The following is an 18,154-nucleotide window of genomic DNA, read 5'->3' on the forward strand; positions in this document are numbered from 1 at the left end:
AACTGTGTCTTGTTTAGCTGTTTATTCAGTCCCTCCACCAGTGTGTATAAACAGTCCTGTCAATCCCTTTGTTCGGTGCTGTATATCCAAAGCTATGCCTTCTCTGTATTTTTGGTTTCATGCTCCTTGTGCATTTTAGAGTCTCTGTCTTTTTGTTTATGTGTGCTCACATGAATTCAAAGAGTTTGGACTTTGTGTTTATGCCAGATAATCAGCAATAAAAGCATGTACCTCTTCCTTTTATATCATCAAAAGCAAAGGGTCACAGATGAGTTATATTATATGGCAGAAAAGACCATTTTTTGTGTTCCATTACAATAAATATTTCTTTTTTAAACAACTCTTTTTGGGGGAGGTGAAGGGTTAATCAGTAATGTTTATGATTAAATCACCAGAAAGATGCATCAACTACTGTTTTTTCTGCCTAATTAAAAAAACAAATGCAATAAACAAAACACAAATCAGGTTCTAACACAGAACGCGTCCTAAAACTGTGATATTATTTCTTGTCAGTGTTAAAGATTTAAGTAGTTTAAATATTTTTACCATGCTTTTATTTTATTACTTATCTTTTTAGCATATTTCTAATATTCAAGTAGCAATGTTATGAAAGCACAATTTTTAGCAACAAAAATAACTGTGTACTCACGTGGTTTTCCCCGCTAGTCTTTCCAATGTCCACTGCGCATGCTCTTAGCTAGGTCATATGACAAGGAAATCGAAACTAAAGAAGTAGACTATGAAGCAAAGATCAGTTGAGCGCAAGAGATTCACATGCCATCAGTTCCTTGTTTGTTAGACTAATTACGCTGTATTAAAGTCTCGATAAGCTACTCACAGCGTAATTACATCTTGCATGCGTGTTGGTCACATTGATAGAAGACGAGCTTATGTTTCTGGAATGTGTCATATGTTAGCATTGATCTAAAAATAAGAACAAACGAACATGTTTGTTTAACTTTAGCCGATTGGCTGTAGTGCTAGCTAAATATGCGCATGCGTATTGTGCTGATAGCAGAGAGCTATCTTGACACGACAAGTTATAAATCTGCGTCTGTGCAGAAGTTTCAGTGTGGATAGGTAGCTGTTTGGGGACTGGTTCGCAGACAAGTCGAAGTGGGACAGTTTGCAGTTAGTCAGGGTAAACTTTTATCTTTTTAAGAGCTCTAACTGCGTAGGTTTTATTTTTGTGGCCCGGAAAGCTAGCTGTGTTTGAAGATGAGGTTGAGTGGAGTGCTCGTGTGTTTGTTCCTGCTTTGTGTTGAGAGATGCTGGAGTGACACACCAGCAAACTGCACCTACGAAGACCTGGTGGGAACATGGGTGTTCCAGGTGTCCAAAGGAGGGCACGACAAGACGGTGAACTGTTCCGCTGAAGGTAAAAAACAAACAAAAAAAGCACACCATATCTAAAAAAAACCAAACAAACGGTCACACAATATGGGGGTCACATGAGGAGGAAATAAAATGGTTAGCTTTTTGGAAATCATGTGACAGTCTTATGATAAGACATGTGTTAAGTTCAAGGAAGTTGTACTTTGGTTAAATTGTATTTTTAAAACTTGCAGTATTGCACAAGTAAAACATGCTTTAAAGAAAGTAGTAAAAATGTTCCAACAAAAATTTGCCTTAACTTTGTTGTAAAGAGTTGATGAAGTCAATCTAAAGGTCGACTTTGTTCAGGGGATTTTTGCTGCCTTTCATTGTGTGCCGTTCCTCTACAGCTGTAGGTGAGAGCACTGTGACTGTGACTCTGCAGAAACTGTCTGTGGCCACAGATGAGCTGGGGCACACCGGCTTCTTCACCATCATCTACAATCAAGGCTTTGAAGTGGTCATTAATGGGTACAAATGGTTCGCCTTCTTCAAGGTAAAAGATGGCTGCGACTAATTTGTGGATTTGAGTGATGTCTTAAATGTCATGCCATGTTAGAGATGCACATGCAATCTCCCAGCTTGCTGAGTTTTCCAACCATTATTGAAGTCGTGCTGTTCTTTTCTGAAGCCAGAGTGATAAAAGACTTGATATGTCAAAGTTTGACTCATCATTTAAAGCAATTAGAACTTGAGCTGTAAATGAATTTCAATCTTCGGTTAACCTTTTTCTAAATATCTAAGAGTTCACTCTGTCTCAATTTCCTCTTTCTTTATCTCATTTAATCTTTGAATTTCGTGTTATTTAAAAGCAGCAGCAGGTTCAGACTTCAGAATCGTGTGTGTGTGTGTGTGTGTGTGTGTGTGTGTGTGTGTGTGTGTGTGTGTGTGTGTGTGTGTGTGTGTGTGTGTGTGTGTGTGTGTGTCTGCCTTATCGGTCGCATGACAGTGAGCTCAGAGACGTGTCATAGCCACAAGTGTGGTCCACTTCGCTAATGACCATTATCTGGTTCTTGATTTTTATTCAGTGAAATTAAACAATCTACCGGTAATTTAATTTAACACTCTTGTACTGTATTTTCAAACTTTAACATCAACGGTTACCTGAATACTTAGTTAAACTAGTATAACTCATATTTAATTATCTGATTTTAATTCAGTTGCTTTTAAAAAGGTTCTTTTATATTGGAATAAAATGATTTGACTGAATTGTTCACACGATGTCCAGCTTTAATCTGCGTGTCTCTTCAAATTTTCAGTACAGTCAAGAAGGTCCTAAGGTGACCAGCTACTGTGACCAGACCCTACCAGGGTGGGTCCATGATGTCCTGGGGCGTAACTGGGCATGCTTTGTTGGAAAGAGGGTAAATCCAGTACCACCCCGAACAGAATACAAACCAGTCTTCGGCAGCAGGTACATAACTATACAAACCTTTTTTGTTGTTGTTGTTTTTTCTGTCACAAGATCTTTAAGATGATTGGGTATAAAAAGAAGTTGTCTGAGAGGCTGAAAGAAAAATTGGTGCGCAAATGGTTCAAAGTTTTAAGAGTGAAATTGCTAATAAATTGGATATGTCATCATCTTTGGTGAGTAACAACAAACCATTCTCAGAGTTGTAAGTAACCTTTGTATGGCAGAGACATGATTTAAAAACCAGTACAGCTATTTTGACCCGGCATTGAAAATGGACTCCACTCTGCGTTGTAAAATCACTCCCTAAAGCTGCTGTTAGTAAAAAGAGTTTGTCACTGAAAACTCTGTCAACCAAAGAAGTCCAAACCTAAACAAGATATAAACATGCAACTTCCTTCCTGAAAACCCTGCACAACTGTGCAGACACCAATAATTTTGAAAATTTTTTACCCTGAAGGGTGAAAATTAACCGACCTACATTTAATATTTATCACCCATTGGAAATTCAATTCAGTTTAGTGCAAATAAGCAGGTATTATTTAAAACTACAATTTTACTATTGTAATATTTTCAAATATAACATAGTGGAAAAATCATTAGGAAATTATTGCCTTTTTTTCCCTCACAGCCAGGATCCTTATGATCATGTCTTTTTACTTAGTAGTAGTTATCTGAGGGTAACAGGTTCTTCTATTGTGAAGTGAGTGATTTGAAACTTAATCGATCGTTTCCCACACTTATCACTGCCTTGCTCTAGTATGTGGAAGTGCTGGGGTTTTTTTGTTTTGTTTTTTTCTTTTTTCTTTTTTTGAGAGTTGTGTAACCCACCAACACAACAAGTCTTTATTTTGCAACTTACAGTTAAGCAACTTGGCTGAAGTGGCATAAAAAGACCACACTGATTGACTGCATCATTGAAAAAAACAAATTGATTCAGGTTATGAATTAGTAAAGATGCATATTTTGTTGAAATGTTATTGAGCAACAACATCCCATACAGTATTAAAATAAATAAAAAAAACATCAGATCAACATTGTAAACTTCTATTTATAAAATGTGGTTGAATTCCACAGAACATGGACACAAACATGCGCAATGTTGCATAAACTAGTTTCCCTTCCTTTTTGTCAATTGCCTCCTTATTTAACAATTTAGTGTTGAGGCGGTCAGAAAAAGGGGAACAGTGACTGTAACAGCTGTCTGGTCTCCCCCTTCACTATACTGCTTCTGCTTCAGTAAAATTAGATATTTTTCAGCATTAATTACCAGATGCGAGCATTTAAAATAAATAAATAAAATCTGTACATTTTAACCAACTTCCTATCATATTGTGATTTTACTCAGATCTGTTTTAGTCAGTTTCTCTCTCTGTTTGGGGCTGAGGAATACCCTTGAAATCTTTTATATTTGTACCTAATTAATTGTAATGTACTTTTGTTATTTCTCCAGACTGCCACAGAAGCTCTACAAACACAGCATGGACTTTATTGATGTGATCAACTCTGTTCAGAAATCCTGGAAGGCTGCTCCCTACCCAGAGCACGAAATGTACACTTTACAGGAGCTGCAATACAGAGCAGGCGGGCCTGCCTCTCGTATCCCTGTGTGAGTATTTACTTGCACTTCCCGTTGTGTACTCCGGGGTCCGGACATAGAAGGAGACAAAAGATGTACATATAGGTAATATGTTTGCGATATTAGGAGCTAGTCTGTTGATTTGTTTGGGAGGTGTTTTCAAAGGGGGGGGGAAAGGTTAGTACACATTTGTGTTTTGTGTCTAGTTAAGCCATGACTGCTTGTCTTTTGTCCCGTCTTCCTCCCATCACTCCCAACCAGTCGTGGCAGAGCAAAAATTCCCTTCCTGTAAAAGGGAGTTTTTGCTCCCCACTATCACCAAGTGCTCGGTCAAAGGGTGTTGTTTGATTGTTGGAGTCTTCTCTCTGGTATTTCGGGGGTTTTAACATGTAAAATATAAAGCTCCTTGAAGTCACTCCTGTTTTGATTTGGTGCTATAGAAGAACACTCAACTGGATTTACGTGTGGACAGTCCCCGCACCCTTATCTTGAAAGGTCGGCACTACTAAACTAAGGCTGTTCAGTGTGTCATTGTGGCAGTCCTCCATAGCATTCAGCAACCCATCCTGGGAGTTTCCACCCCTGCAGTCGTTTGGACTCCAACACACCAGCTGAATTTATTGTCATGATTTAATAAGTCGGTAAAGACTTTTCTCCTGCAGGCAAACTTTACAAGAACCGTCATAAATAGTATATAATTCTCTACCACAGAGGGAGGATGTCCTGCCACAATGACGAATTGAATTCATCAGTAGTATATTTCCTCACACTTTTTTTTTTTTTTTTGTCCTTTTTTTTTTTTTTTTTTTTGGTCTAGTAGCAAGTTAAGAGTTATTTTAGCAGTTTAGTTCTAATCTTTCCTCTTTATTTTGGACTGTCTCCTCCTCTAAGTGGATTTCAGCAAATTGTGGTACAAATATCACTTGGACTAACAGATCCATCTTACTTAATGTGGATTTACACACATTACATTTCCATAGTTATGGTTTTGTATAGGACTGCTTTTCAGTGCAAATGTGTTAAGTAAAATTACCCCTTTTACATTTTAGGCGCGCTCGCCCTGCACCTGTGAAAGCTGACGTAGCTAAGATGGCATCAGCTCTACCTGAGCAATGGGACTGGAGAAATGTTGACAGGGTTAACTTTGTTAGCCCTGTGAGAAACCAAGGTATGCAATATAATAAATTTAATACAAAGTTCACTCAATACGATATAGAAAAGGGTCAGATTCAGACAAAGCCATACCTTTCCTTTTGAGCAGCTGTCACTAAGTCAGGCACTGAACAACTGCTCACCAGCTACCCTGCTTCCCTCTTTGCAAGCCAGGGTGTCCTTTCTGCTTTCCTCCCGTGTTTCTGCACAGCCTAGTGTGTGAGTGGAGAGATTATGCATGCTTAGTACTTTAAGTGTCTGAGAGGGCCTCTGTAGGATGGGGTTTAAGGAGCTGGAGAGGGTTGAAGTGTTTCAGTCAAAGCGCACTCAGCCACTGTGCAGAGTTGCAGAGCTTTTTCTGCTTCAGTGTTATAAGTCAGGTGGATTCTTAAGGTTCCATTTCAGTTCACAAAAATTGGCAGGCTTGAAAGTAAATTGGTGTGGGTGGTCTGGCAGAGGGTGCAATGCAAGGAAAGTGCCCATACACTCAATCAGAGCCCCCATTACTTTGAAATGCAGTGTTTTAGTGTATTGTCGTCACCCCGATGGGCGGGCAGGTGACGTGGACACCCAAGTTTGTGAATGTGAGAACTCAAGAACTAAAAGACATAGGACTTTCAAATTTATAACATGGGTGTATCTACTAAATATCTCAGATGAGTTTGAATCTCAGTGACCTCGACCTCAAGGTGAAGGTCAGAGGTCAAGTTTTCTGAAAATCTTGCGAATGCGATAACTTTAGTACAAGGTGACAATGGATTCATACAAAAATGTATACAATGGGTGCATCTAGCTGGAGGCTGAGTGCTACCTCCGGCCGCTGACGGTATTTTTAAAATTTATTATACAAAGTCAGTATTTTATAAGGTGCCTGATTTATCACTGGGAATTTACCAGAAGTAGACATTAGTTGGTTGAAAAATTGCATATAAATGTTAGCAGTCTTCCATCTGTGGGTATAGTTAATGGTGTTGTAGAGGAACATGGTAAATGGCCTGCATTTGTATACTACATTCAGTCATTCACCCATTCTCACACACATTCACACACTGGTGATAGCAAGCTACATTTTAGCCACTGACAGAGGCGAGGCTGCTGGACACTGGTGCCACCAGGCCCTCTGACCACCACCAGTAGGCAAACATGGGGTTAGTATCTTGCCCAATCGAACAACTGACCTTTTGGTTAGTGGTCGACCTGCTCTGCCACCCGAGCTGCAGCCACCCCACATGATTAGTGTTCCTAATGTTAGAGCGTTTATGACTCTTTATTAATGTTGCACCTGGATCTCCCTTGCGTGTCAGCACTGGAGGATTGCAGGTGCATGTTATTTTAGCAAAGTACAGATTTATTAGGTCCTGTGAAAAAGCTTTAATTTTTCTCTCTTGGTCATACAAATGTTTGTCATCACAAACTAGACCAGCAGACGTTTTTCCACTACCGTAGGAACAAAGCGTTTGTATAAGAATTAAAATTAGGCCCGTTGTAGCTTTACAAGTTGCCATAGTTTGCTTGGAAACCAAACGAGAAAACAACAACTATCACAAGTTTTGCAATGTTGGGATTTATTGAAGTGCTGCTGTGTTTCATAGTAGTGTTTTCTTAATGGAAATTTTGGATTTTCTGTTTCAGCATCATGCGGAAGCTGCTACTCCTTTGCCACAATGGGAATGCTGGAAGCTCGTATTCGAATCCTCACCAACAACAGCGACGCGCCCACCCTCAGCCCTCAACAAGTGGTCTCTTGCTCCGAGTACTCTCAAGGTAAACTAACAGTAAATCTGTGCGTTTGTTATTTGACTCCCAGTTCAATTAATATTAAAACAGTTATTGGCTATTGCACATTTATGCTACAAGTAGAAAATTAACAAAACAGTGAAGAATATTTAGTCAATGTAAATATCAAATATCTCAATACACTGTAACGATGAAAAATGTTTGTATTGAATTTTTGTTTGTTTGTTTGCTTTGAGGGGGGGGTTGCCTTCAACCCTAATCTGAACTAATATTGCTGAAGTATTTTAATAGCGTGTACAAAGTGGGATCAAGATGTTCTGTAAAGTATATGAAATCACAAAAGGATTTCTAGGGTGCAGACTATGAGCAAGCATGTTAAAAGAGGTCTACAGGTCCAGAAAAAAGACTTGACTGGTCAAATGTAAACTGGGTACAGGTTTTGCAAATGCTGTAACTCCTTTTTGAAGAATCTTTTTGCATTTAGTATCATCGGTGGCTTTATAAAGTCATATTAATGCATTTTCAGTAATGCCCCCCCATCTTGGATCACATTAAGTTTTGCCCTTGAAAGGTTTTTGACAGGTTTAATATGTTCAGCAAACCTTGTTTTTCTCCTCCTATTTTTAAGGCTGTGATGGCGGGTTCCCATACCTGATTGGGAAGTACACACAGGATTTTGGCATTGTGGACGAGTCATGCTTTCCGTATGTTGGAAAGAACACTCCGTGTGGTGTTCCTCAGAACTGTAGGCGCATTTACGCAGCAGAATACAACTATGTTGGTGGCTTTTACGGCGGCTGCAGTGAGGCGGCCATGATGTTGGAGCTGGTCAAGAATGGACCTATGGCAGTAGCTTTCGAGGTACAACAGCTTCTCCCTGATCTAAGGCTTGATCTGTTAATGCAAATTCAACCCTCAGCATAAACTAAGAGATAAAAAGAATTCTACAGACCAGTGTTTTTGAAAAGGGGGGGAGAAGATCAAAATCAAATGATCATACTTGCTGTTCACAGATCTTTAATTTTCTTGAGTTTATTACTTTGTTTGGCGTTGGACGAGGCTGTCCTTGAAGGGTGGCTCACCTCACCTATAAAACACTGACTGAAAACCCGATTCAGCAACGTCTCTTAAGGGTTTATAATGTTACAGATTTTCATGAATTTTCTAAATTGCATTGTTTCAAATCACCATAATCAATATAAACGGTCTTCTAAATCTTTCTAAGCACAGGTTTAAATTATTTTCTTAATCCCAAACATATAAGTAAGCCAGCAGACAGAGAGATGAGCAGAGCAGCAACCCCTTGAACTCTATATCCTTTATATCGGAGTGTATTTGCTTTCCAGTTAAAAATAAAATGATCCCATTCTGTTCACAGGTCTATCCTGACTTCATGAACTATAAGGAGGGCATCTACCACCACACTGGCCTTGCAGACCCATTCAATCCCTTTGAGCTGACCAACCATGCCGTGTTGCTGGTGGGGTACGGCCGCTGCCACAAGACTGGGCAGAATTACTGGATTGTCAAGAACAGCTGGGGCACCGGCTGGGGCGAGGAAGGCTACTTCCGAATTCGCCGCGGAAATGACGAGTGTGCCATCGAGAGCATCGCTGTCGCAGCCAACCCTATACCTAAACTGTAGAAGCTGAAACGTCAGAATTGACATAATCAATGATGATTGACATAACCAATGGTTATGAGTCACAGATTTTAAAGCACAAATGTTCCATGGTTTTTATCAACATATGCATTGGAGATTGACAATTTAAAGCTAAATGTATAACTTTTCACAAAAGAATTGAGTCACAGGGTGGCACTAATGAGCAGAGCAAGATTAATTAAATGAAAAATTATGGATTTGCGCTGTAATGGCAACCTCCAAATGGATATGCAATTTGTTTAAAAGGGAAATCAATCTGAAATCTTAACATTGTTCATTTATACTTTTCATAAACTGCCAGCTCTCAGATCAGGAAGTACGGTGCATACAGTAGGTTATCCCTATTATTTCATACGTTGCTGGGATTTTTAGTTTTTGCTCCCAAATGTAAAAATTTAGAATTTGGGTATGAAGGATTTTATGTTTGTATGAATTACACATGTTTACAGCTCTGAAAATGGATTTTTAATTTAAGGGAAACAGTAATGCTGCTCTTTTGATGCCACTCCCCAACACCACCACTTTTTTATGTTTGCTGATTTAAGCAGTGACTGATTAGCTGCCTTTTGAATATTCAAGCTCTAACTGCCAATAAGTACTTGAAATCAAGTACCTACCACTGTGGATTAGGACATACTGCTTATCTCAGTATGTTCTAAAGTTTTACTTGTCACATTTAAAGGGAAATCCAGATGTGTGTTTTGTTCTTTGACTCAGGAATGCACTGAACAGAGTAGAAACCTCTTTTGTCCTTGCTACATCGAAACCAAAACTGCCACGTTTTCCTGTTGGATGATTTGTAAGAGTTTCCCAGTGAGCTGTTATTGCTGCATCAGTTAATAAAGGGATGCAAATTGATTGTAGTGCCTCTTACTCCTCCTCTATACCCTTTCTATTTCAATTTGGAAGTTTTGAAATTATTTTTTTCTGTGTGTGACAAAATGTAATGCAATTTTCTATAAATGAAATAAAATAATTGGAAAAAGCATAATATAATATAGATCTGGTGACTCTGGAGGCCATCTGTGCAGAGTGAACTCAGGTGCATTTTATCCTCCTGGATGCAGCCGTCATAAAGGAATGGCATGGTCAGCAACAGTACACTGATAGACTGGTGTTAAAATGATGCGCAGCTGGTAGGGAACTGAGTTATGTCCTTACCATCTTAATGTCGCAGCAGAAGAGATGAGAGTCATCAGACCAGGTAACATTTTCTAGCTTTCTGTTGTCCAGCTTGTCAGTCTGTGATAATTACAGCCTCAGTTCTTCCTGTTTTTAGGTGACAGGAGTGGCAGTCAGTATGAACATATGCTGCAGTGGCACATCTGCTTCAAGGCGAACTTGAACTTCAGCAGGTCGTCTTGACCACTTTTACAAACCTAAATGTGATGAGTTGCTTGCATGCAATTGGCTGATTTGTGTTAACCTCCTAGGACCTGGCGTCCACATATGTGAACATCACATTTTGGGTTATTTAGACCAAAATACTCAATTTTGCTCTACAAGGGCCTGATATCCACTCACGAGGACATTATATTGCTAAGGTTCTATCAAAACTTTAAACGAATATCCTCATATGTGTCTCTCATTTTTATTAGAAACAAAAATACGGTAAAAATAAATAATTAAAAAAAAAAATCTGGTAAAACTTTGTTTTTACATTCATCGGGCCCCAATATGCCCAAATATCAAAGAGAAATTAAAAATAAATGCCGTGGAAGAGTTTGGGTCTTAGGAGGTTAAGGAGCCTATGAACACGTGTACCTAATAAAGTGGCCGGGGAGTGTGTATAGGCCATTCCGTTCTTGCGCTCTGCTTCGACGAGCTGCGAAACCAAACAATGTTACCAGTGCTGACGTTTCGGTAATGATAATTCAGTTTACATAATGCAGACCTGTGGCAGGCACTGTTATGCCCCATCTTTTTTTCATTTCCATAAAGCAGGTTACATTTTGCTGACTGCTTTTATCTAAAATAAAGTAGTCTGCAAATACAAAACAAGCAGTAGTAGTCAGCTAGTATAAGAGCAGTGCTGCCTCTCCAGCTTGGAGCTGCCCATCGTGAGTCACAAGGTCCAGACGTCTCTGCTTCGCTTCCCTCTGTGGGCCAGGGCGTACCTTGCCGCCCCTTCTCATTCCCAGCTCTCCCCAGCTCTCTCTGCGCTGTCCTGTGCGTCTCCCGCTATCATCCCCAGGTCTTCCCAATACGGTGGATTCATGCTCGACTCTCGCCCTCCTCGGTCGCCATGCAGAACAACCACCATAAGGAGCATCTCTATAAGATTCTTGTGATAGGCGACCTCGGGGTTGGGAAGACCAGTATCATCAAGCGATATGTCCACCACAACTTTAGCCCCAACTACCGAGCAACCATCGGCGTGGATTTCGCACTCAAAGTGCTCAACTGGGACCAGGAGACCGTGCGCCTTCAGCTGTGGGACATCGCAGGTAAACCAACTTTCACCCACCGCTCACATTAAATAGGAGGAGGTGAAACAGTTCGATAACACCGCGGGGATTGTAAGAAACGAGGATTTGTGCGATTTGTTTCCTTTTTGCCTAAAAGTGTTTTAAGTATGTTACATTTAGAAGTTATGCAAAGCAGATTATTATCAATTTATAACTTCTTTGGAAATGTGTGATTTTCTTATGCAGAAAACATGCTGGAGAGGGTTAATTAGTCTTTTAAGTGAAATTACCATAACATTTGAAATCTCTTTAATGAAAGTGACAAGCTATACTCTAAAGAAATTTCAGTTTACAATTATTTAGCCCGTTATGTCTTCATTAAATGACACACAATCACACAATGATTGTCGTTGTAAAAACCACCTCGGTAAGTGCTGTGCTAAAGCTTTCCAAATAATTAATGAAATACTTATGAGAGGTTGGCTGCTCCAGTAGAAACGACATGTTTTGTAATTTCAGGAAAATGTGTGAGATGTCTGACTATGGACTTTAAAATTATTGTTTATTTTACATTAAACAAATCATAGGTTAATAAGGAAACAAAAGCACACCAGTCCAAGATAGTTTTTTTCTTTTTACAGTTCACCCTTGTTTTTAACACACACACACACACACACACACACACACACACACACACACACACACACACACATTCTTGTTCGTCATTTGTACCAGCTGACTCCAAATTCCTGCCTTCCAATCGCTTGGCTATGCACTCATACAATCACATGTTAAAAAGGTTAAAGTCATATATAAGATGAGCTTTTGCGCCATGTGACCTTGATGAAGGAGCATCACGATGCTCTCATGATAAATCAGTGTCGTCATAGTAACGGCGTGCCACTCTAAGATTGTTTCGAGGCTTATGCAAAACCTTCTGCACCAGCTGGTCTGTTGAGCCAGAAAATTAATAATCTTATCTAATTTGGAACGAAACATTGAGCTCATGTTCCAGCTGATGACATAATAAAAGCATGTTTATTATATCACCTTTATAATTTGATGTCATGCGGTCCCCAGTACGGAGTTTTTTTGCTCTAAATGCAGCTGTCTTACACACACACACACGCACGCACGCACGCACGCACACACACACACACTAACAGTGTAACTAAACAAAGTGTTTTCACATTTTTTCCCCGAGTAGATCCCAAGTATCACACGCCTTCACTATACTTTGTAAATGTAGTAGTATATAAGTTGAATAGTGTAAATTGTCGGTAGGTGTTAGGATGCCATGTCATCAGGGACGAGGAATGGAAGTTTTTTATTTGCTTTAAAACCAAAAGTTATTAAAATAGAAATTCAAATATGTTTATGTGTCGGTTTTCAGTTTTTAAATTGCTTCTGGCGATGACAGATATCAGAAATAATACCGGCTTTTGACTGGGGTGCTGTTGGTTAAGATGACAGAAAGACTACAACAGCCTCATGTCACATGAGTGTCTGCTGAGGTTTAGAAGAATCCTCAGACCTGGTGCTCTCTCCCCTCCTGTGCGCTCTCTCTCCAGTAAGCGCAAGCAGTCATGTGTCTCAAACTCATGTGAGGGAGATTTGAGGCCCAAGCTCCTGTACACAGAAAGCTTTTTATTATGAGCCAAAGATGAGGGTCTCCCTCAGAGAAAACTGCCACAGGTCTTGCACTGTACTCATTGTGCTTCTTACACTCACCTAAAGGTTATTAAAGCCTTCAAGATGGAAGATTATCTCAAGTAAATACGCTACGTACAACCTTTTCTTGAAATATTTATGACTGCGTCTCACTTTTATGAATCTAAGAAAAAACTCACCCAGCTCTGTTATGGGATTTGGTAATGAGCTACAGTTTTCTCATGCAACAGATGTAATAAATCACTCGCTGTTCTGTGCATTTACCAAGATAAACAACTTCGACCTTTTTATCTTTGTCTCCCATTTTTCTATGCCATGCTGCCAGTGTAGCAGAGCTAACTTCACAAGCCTAGATCATGTACACATAAGAGGAAAAACCTTTAGGGTTTTGTTTCTTTGTCTTTGACTTCAGATAATTTTCAGTCTTTTGAACTTTCGTGGATTATGTTGAACTGCAGACTTACACTATTGCTGCCTTTCTATGAGCCTAAAAGGCCCCTAAGTAGTACCTATTTTGAGGAGTGAGGTTAAATATTAGCAAAGATACAATATTTGCAAACAGCTACACAGAGACATAAGTAGAAACACCCAAAGATACCTGATCTGATCTGTTGTAAAGAGATACTTAAGTTTTCTAGTGGGGCTTTTTCAAACATCCTCTATAATGTACTTGCCCAGAAAGCAGTGTGTTTGAGAAGGCCAGGGGCATAATTTTCTGCTCGACATACTCCAATGGCCGACCTGTTTCAACAAGCATCTGCCCCTAGATAAGTCCTTGAGCAAACCTTTCTGCCTCCCACCTGTTCTGCATCTGACCTTGTGGTCTGATCCATCTGTTCAAAAAAAAAAAACAAAAACCCAAAACACTGCTGTGGGACTCAAAACCCTTTTTCTTGGCATCTTCTCTTGGATGCCACGATGAGTAGACCAGTTTGATTTATGGTTATTCCACAGTGTGGAAGTGTCTTGATTTTATTCTGCGGCTGCGCAGCTGAATCTGATGGTTCTTCAGCAGAAATTATGGATGGGAAAATGTGTGTGGATACAAGATTCCAACAGGGCTTATCAAATTAATTTTTAATTAATTAATTTTTTTTACAGGCAGTTTCACAAGCAGGCACGCACAGACTCCAGAGCCATGTTTCTTTCTCCCATTCTGCCTCTTTTCCATCTGTCCCTGCTTGTCTTGTAATGGACTGGAAAAAAAAATTGTGTGTCTGAAGTATCGGATGCAGGTGAAATATGTAAAGAACGCATCCATAAATACACCCAAAATGAGAAAATGGTAACATTGTTTATGTTTGCTGATAAGGTGACAGCTTTGATAGACCATTGTTATACTGATCTGTCGAAAATTTCACGATGTGCTTTAATAAAGTATGAAAAATTTAAAATGCATCACAGTGACAACAAGCAATAATCTTATGTGTGTGTGTGTGTGTGTGTCACTTTGTGTGCACGTCTTTCAGGTCAGGAGAGGTTTGGCAACATGACCCGTGTGTATTACCGTGAAGCCATGGGTGCATTCATCGTGTTTGATGTCACACGGCCTGCCTCCTTTGAGGCTGTCACAAAGTGGAAAGAGGATTTGGATTCCAAACTGACACTTGCCGACGGGAAGCATATAGCCACTGTTCTTCTGGCCAATAAATGTGACCAGGGTCGGGATGTACTGACCAATAACGGAATAAAGATGGAGCAGTTCTGCCAGGAGAACGGCTTTGTGGGATGGTTTGAGACTTCTGCTAAGGTGAGAAAGATGACAAACAGACACACACACGAATACACGTACACACACAGTGTTTTAACTACAAGGAAACAAAGAGCAGCCTTCAACAGAGCTCTGAGGTTCAATCCCCGTGTGTCAGCAAGTCTCCTCAGATGTCCTTGGGAAGCAGCTGACTCCTTGACTCTATCAGACCTAGCACCTGATTACCCTGTGGAGATGCCACCACAGAGGCACATTCAGGATGTGAAGAGATCCTTTAAAAGTGCTGAGTTTAACAGTCCCAGTCTGTTCAGTATTTGCATATCAATCACAGAGCCCTGCTGCTTTTGCACAAGAGTCTCACAGTCGACGTTCCTTCTGTGTTATTCCAGGTCAGCTGCACTTGCATCAGGTGCTCTGTTATCCAGACAGGATGTCCAGGAGTGTTGAGGGAATATACTGGCACACTTTTTTCCACTGACTGCACAAACCATAAAAAAGTGCTTATTCTTAAGCTTACAGAGACTGTGATGCAATTTATAAAAATTATATTTTTAACCAAAACGTAACTTTCAGCTAAAATACCTAAACTGCTTACAAAATATACTTTGTTACGTTTGCTATATTCAGTCAGTCTGAAGCCTTTGTAACAAAACTTAGACTGGACTGACAGCATAGCAATAATATTTAAAGATGAACAGAAGAAATGGGATAATATATTTAAATACTGAGCACAAATAAGAAATAAAAGACAGTAAAAGTTTGATTCAAGGCTCACTCATGACGACAGAAAATAAAAATGCGGTGGGTGTATTCTGATTGTGAAATGAGCAACACACAGTGACACAGTAACACACTCAGACCTGAGTATGGCTGCTAGGAATCTCACAGCTAGGTGGTAAGAGGAGAACATAGACTGAGGTGTGAGAAAGCTTAGCCATATACGGCACTGAAAGTTCAAATAAAACTTAACAAAAACAATCAGCCACTTAACCATATACAAAATCTGTTCTCACTTTTGTTTCTTTATACAAATATTTGTACAAATCTGTGAGGTCCACAGCTGCCACAGGCCCGAAATAGATTATACTCAGTATTCTCAGCAAAGCATTATTGTCCTCTATAGTTTTAGTTGTTGTATAAATGCCATTTAAACCATTAGAAAACAAAATACAATCTCTAAAATATTGTAATTGTTTTTATTAGAGACCTCATTTGACTACGATGACATTTCCTTTCTGAGCTACTGCAGTATCCATCAATCACACACTGTGTCATCACTGAGTTCATCTAGGTTTTTTAATTCTTTCTAAGATTAGGATAGAAAGACTCTAATGTTGAGAATTTATATAAATTAGAATTCAGGCCTGCATAATGCAGGTCTTTCTTGCATATGTAAGTGTTCCATACTGTGCAAATTGATCATTCCAGTTTTTACCTATTCCAGTATTTTTGCAATCATCTCCGATTGTTTGGGCTTTCTCTGTTTTCTCTGTATTATTGTAGAGTATTTACTTTGCAATACAAAGTGCCTTGAGGTGACTGTTGTTGGTATATGGTGCTGTATAAATATATTACATTGAAAAAAATATATATTTTTAGTGTAATCACAGGTCTCATTAGGTTTTGCTGTGGATGCTTTCGTCGTCATTTTTTTGTGTGTAAAAGAGAGATGCATTGTCATTTGTCAGTGTGTCAGACCAGAGGCAACCACTCAGAGTAAATGCAAAAATCTCTTTCCAGCTTGTGTTCACATCATTCCTGCTGACTGTTTTGTTGTGTTTCTTCCACCTCTTCAGTTTAGTGACGGACCATTTGATTCACTCAATTAACTCCACAGGTTTTTCTTCCTGCAGGCGCTTTTTTCTATCTTGTTTAGTGCCTTATAACATTGATTGATCTTCTACCTTTTCATATTCTTTGTCTTTCTTTCCCCCCTCTCCTCTATCACCCCCCCCCCCCCTTTTTTTTTTCTCCACTCTCTGCTTTCAGGAAAACATAAACATCGATGAAGCAGCCAACTGCTTGGTGAAGCACATCATTGCCAGTGAGAAAGACATGCTCCAGTCAGAAGTCCCAGACACCATCACGCCTCAATTAGAAAAGGACAAAGGTGGGACATGCTCCTCGTGCTTCAGATCCCAGTAGGACCTGGTAGTTGGATTCTCATTACACACAGTGTTCAGTTTGTGTGTGAGAAAGAGAACAAGGAAGAGCTCCTTTTGGCTCCTTTCGAGGTAGACGGTGTGGGTGCCAACTCCTTTCCAATCTTTAAGCTTGGGTGGGTTGGGTGTGGGGTTTGAGTGGACAGAGAGGCAGCTGGCTCAGGAAATGGATGGATTTGAGCAGAGGCAGAAAGAGAGATGGGTGCAGCTGTGTGCTCTTGTCAAAGACAAGGTCACCCTCTGGGTGACTTCAGGCCTCGACACTGCCACTTCGGCTACCATGGAGACGGAGTTAATGAACACATGCACAGAAAGGTTGCGGCAAATCACAGAATATCTGTGCTGGAGGTGTGTGGAAGTAATCACTATATGGAAGCCATGGTCGCTGCTCCTCTTTCTCTCTTCTTACTGTCGTCTCTGTTCTTTTCCTCTGCTCTCATTTTTCTCCTCTGCTTGTTTGTAATTCCTAACCCGTACCTGACGGCACGTTTGGTTTGTCACATTTTTCATGCTTCTTTCACAAGCAAGCAGAGAAAGCAAGTTAAGAATTTTTTCTCACCGACTCTCTCCCAAGCAATTCCTTCTCAATGCTAATAAGACCACAGCCACATTACATGGCTCCTTCAAATATGGCTTCATTTATTTTTAACTTTTCATGTCCATCCACTATTCCCAGTGAAGCACTGTAAAGCAGATTATTGCAATTAAAGTGCCTTTTTTAAAGCATTTTATTTAATATCTGCAGTAGAGATATTCACTATATATTATTTACAAGCCCTCTTAATGGTGCACATTTCTCTTTCTGTTCAGCCCTAATTAAGAATTGAACTCATTTCAATTTCAGCACTTTTAAAAATAATGCTGAATGTGTGTTAATGCCCATTGTATCCCTTATTTCTATCCAGTGGTTTTCTATTAAATTTCTATCCCACTGTGATTTCTTTTATTTGTAATGTTTGTAATTATGGGATGAATGCAAACATGTATACAACTATGTACATATTATATACAGCAAACTGAGGCAGATTATACAGTAGAACCAAAGATGTATCCAGTTTTCAAAATGTTCATGTGAATAAACCGTGGCTTTACTGACGACTAGCTGTTTGTCTTCTTATTATAACATTAAAAAGTCTGTATACAACAACAAACATGGTTTAACATTCATTCTATGCACTATGATCAAGGTATAAATGACTGGATCCTAACAATTCAATAAATTAAGGATCGTGAGGGAGATGTCAGTTAAGAAGTCTGCTCATATGCTTCGCCGTGCAGTCCTGGGA

At 39.6% G+C, this 18,154-nt stretch overlaps 2 protein-coding genes across 2 annotated transcripts; both read left to right on the forward strand.

The window, feature by feature from the left end:
- Positions 1–1,030: 1,030 nt before the first annotated feature.
- On the forward strand, positions 1,031–9,774 carry ctsc (cathepsin C). The gene is made up of 8 exons (XM_085245673.1): positions 1,031–1,378; positions 1,725–1,870; positions 2,634–2,788; positions 4,239–4,394; positions 5,414–5,532; positions 7,149–7,280; positions 7,882–8,114; positions 8,632–9,774. Exons 1-8 carry the CDS (start codon positions 1,219–1,221, stop codon positions 8,896–8,898), a joined length of 1,368 nt encoding a protein of 455 aa, XP_085101799.1. The 5' UTR covers positions 1,031–1,218; the 3' UTR covers positions 8,899–9,774.
- Positions 9,775–10,221: 447 nt separating this feature from the next.
- Positions 10,222–16,991, forward strand: rab38a (RAB38a, member RAS oncogene family). The gene is made up of 3 exons (XM_085245674.1): positions 10,222–11,363; positions 14,465–14,745; positions 16,696–16,991. Exons 1-3 carry the CDS (start codon positions 11,162–11,164, stop codon positions 16,849–16,851), a joined length of 639 nt encoding a protein of 212 aa, XP_085101800.1. The 5' UTR covers positions 10,222–11,161; the 3' UTR covers positions 16,852–16,991.
- Positions 16,992–18,154: the final 1,163 nt, after the last annotated feature.

Source organism: Mchenga conophoros, linkage group LG14 (assembly GCF_057382185.1).
Source record: "Mchenga conophoros isolate Kocher_MC1m ecotype Shallow Benthic linkage group LG14, M_conophoros_male_GT1.1, whole genome shotgun sequence".
Lineage (NCBI taxonomy): Eukaryota > Metazoa > Chordata > Actinopteri > Cichliformes > Cichlidae > Mchenga > Mchenga conophoros.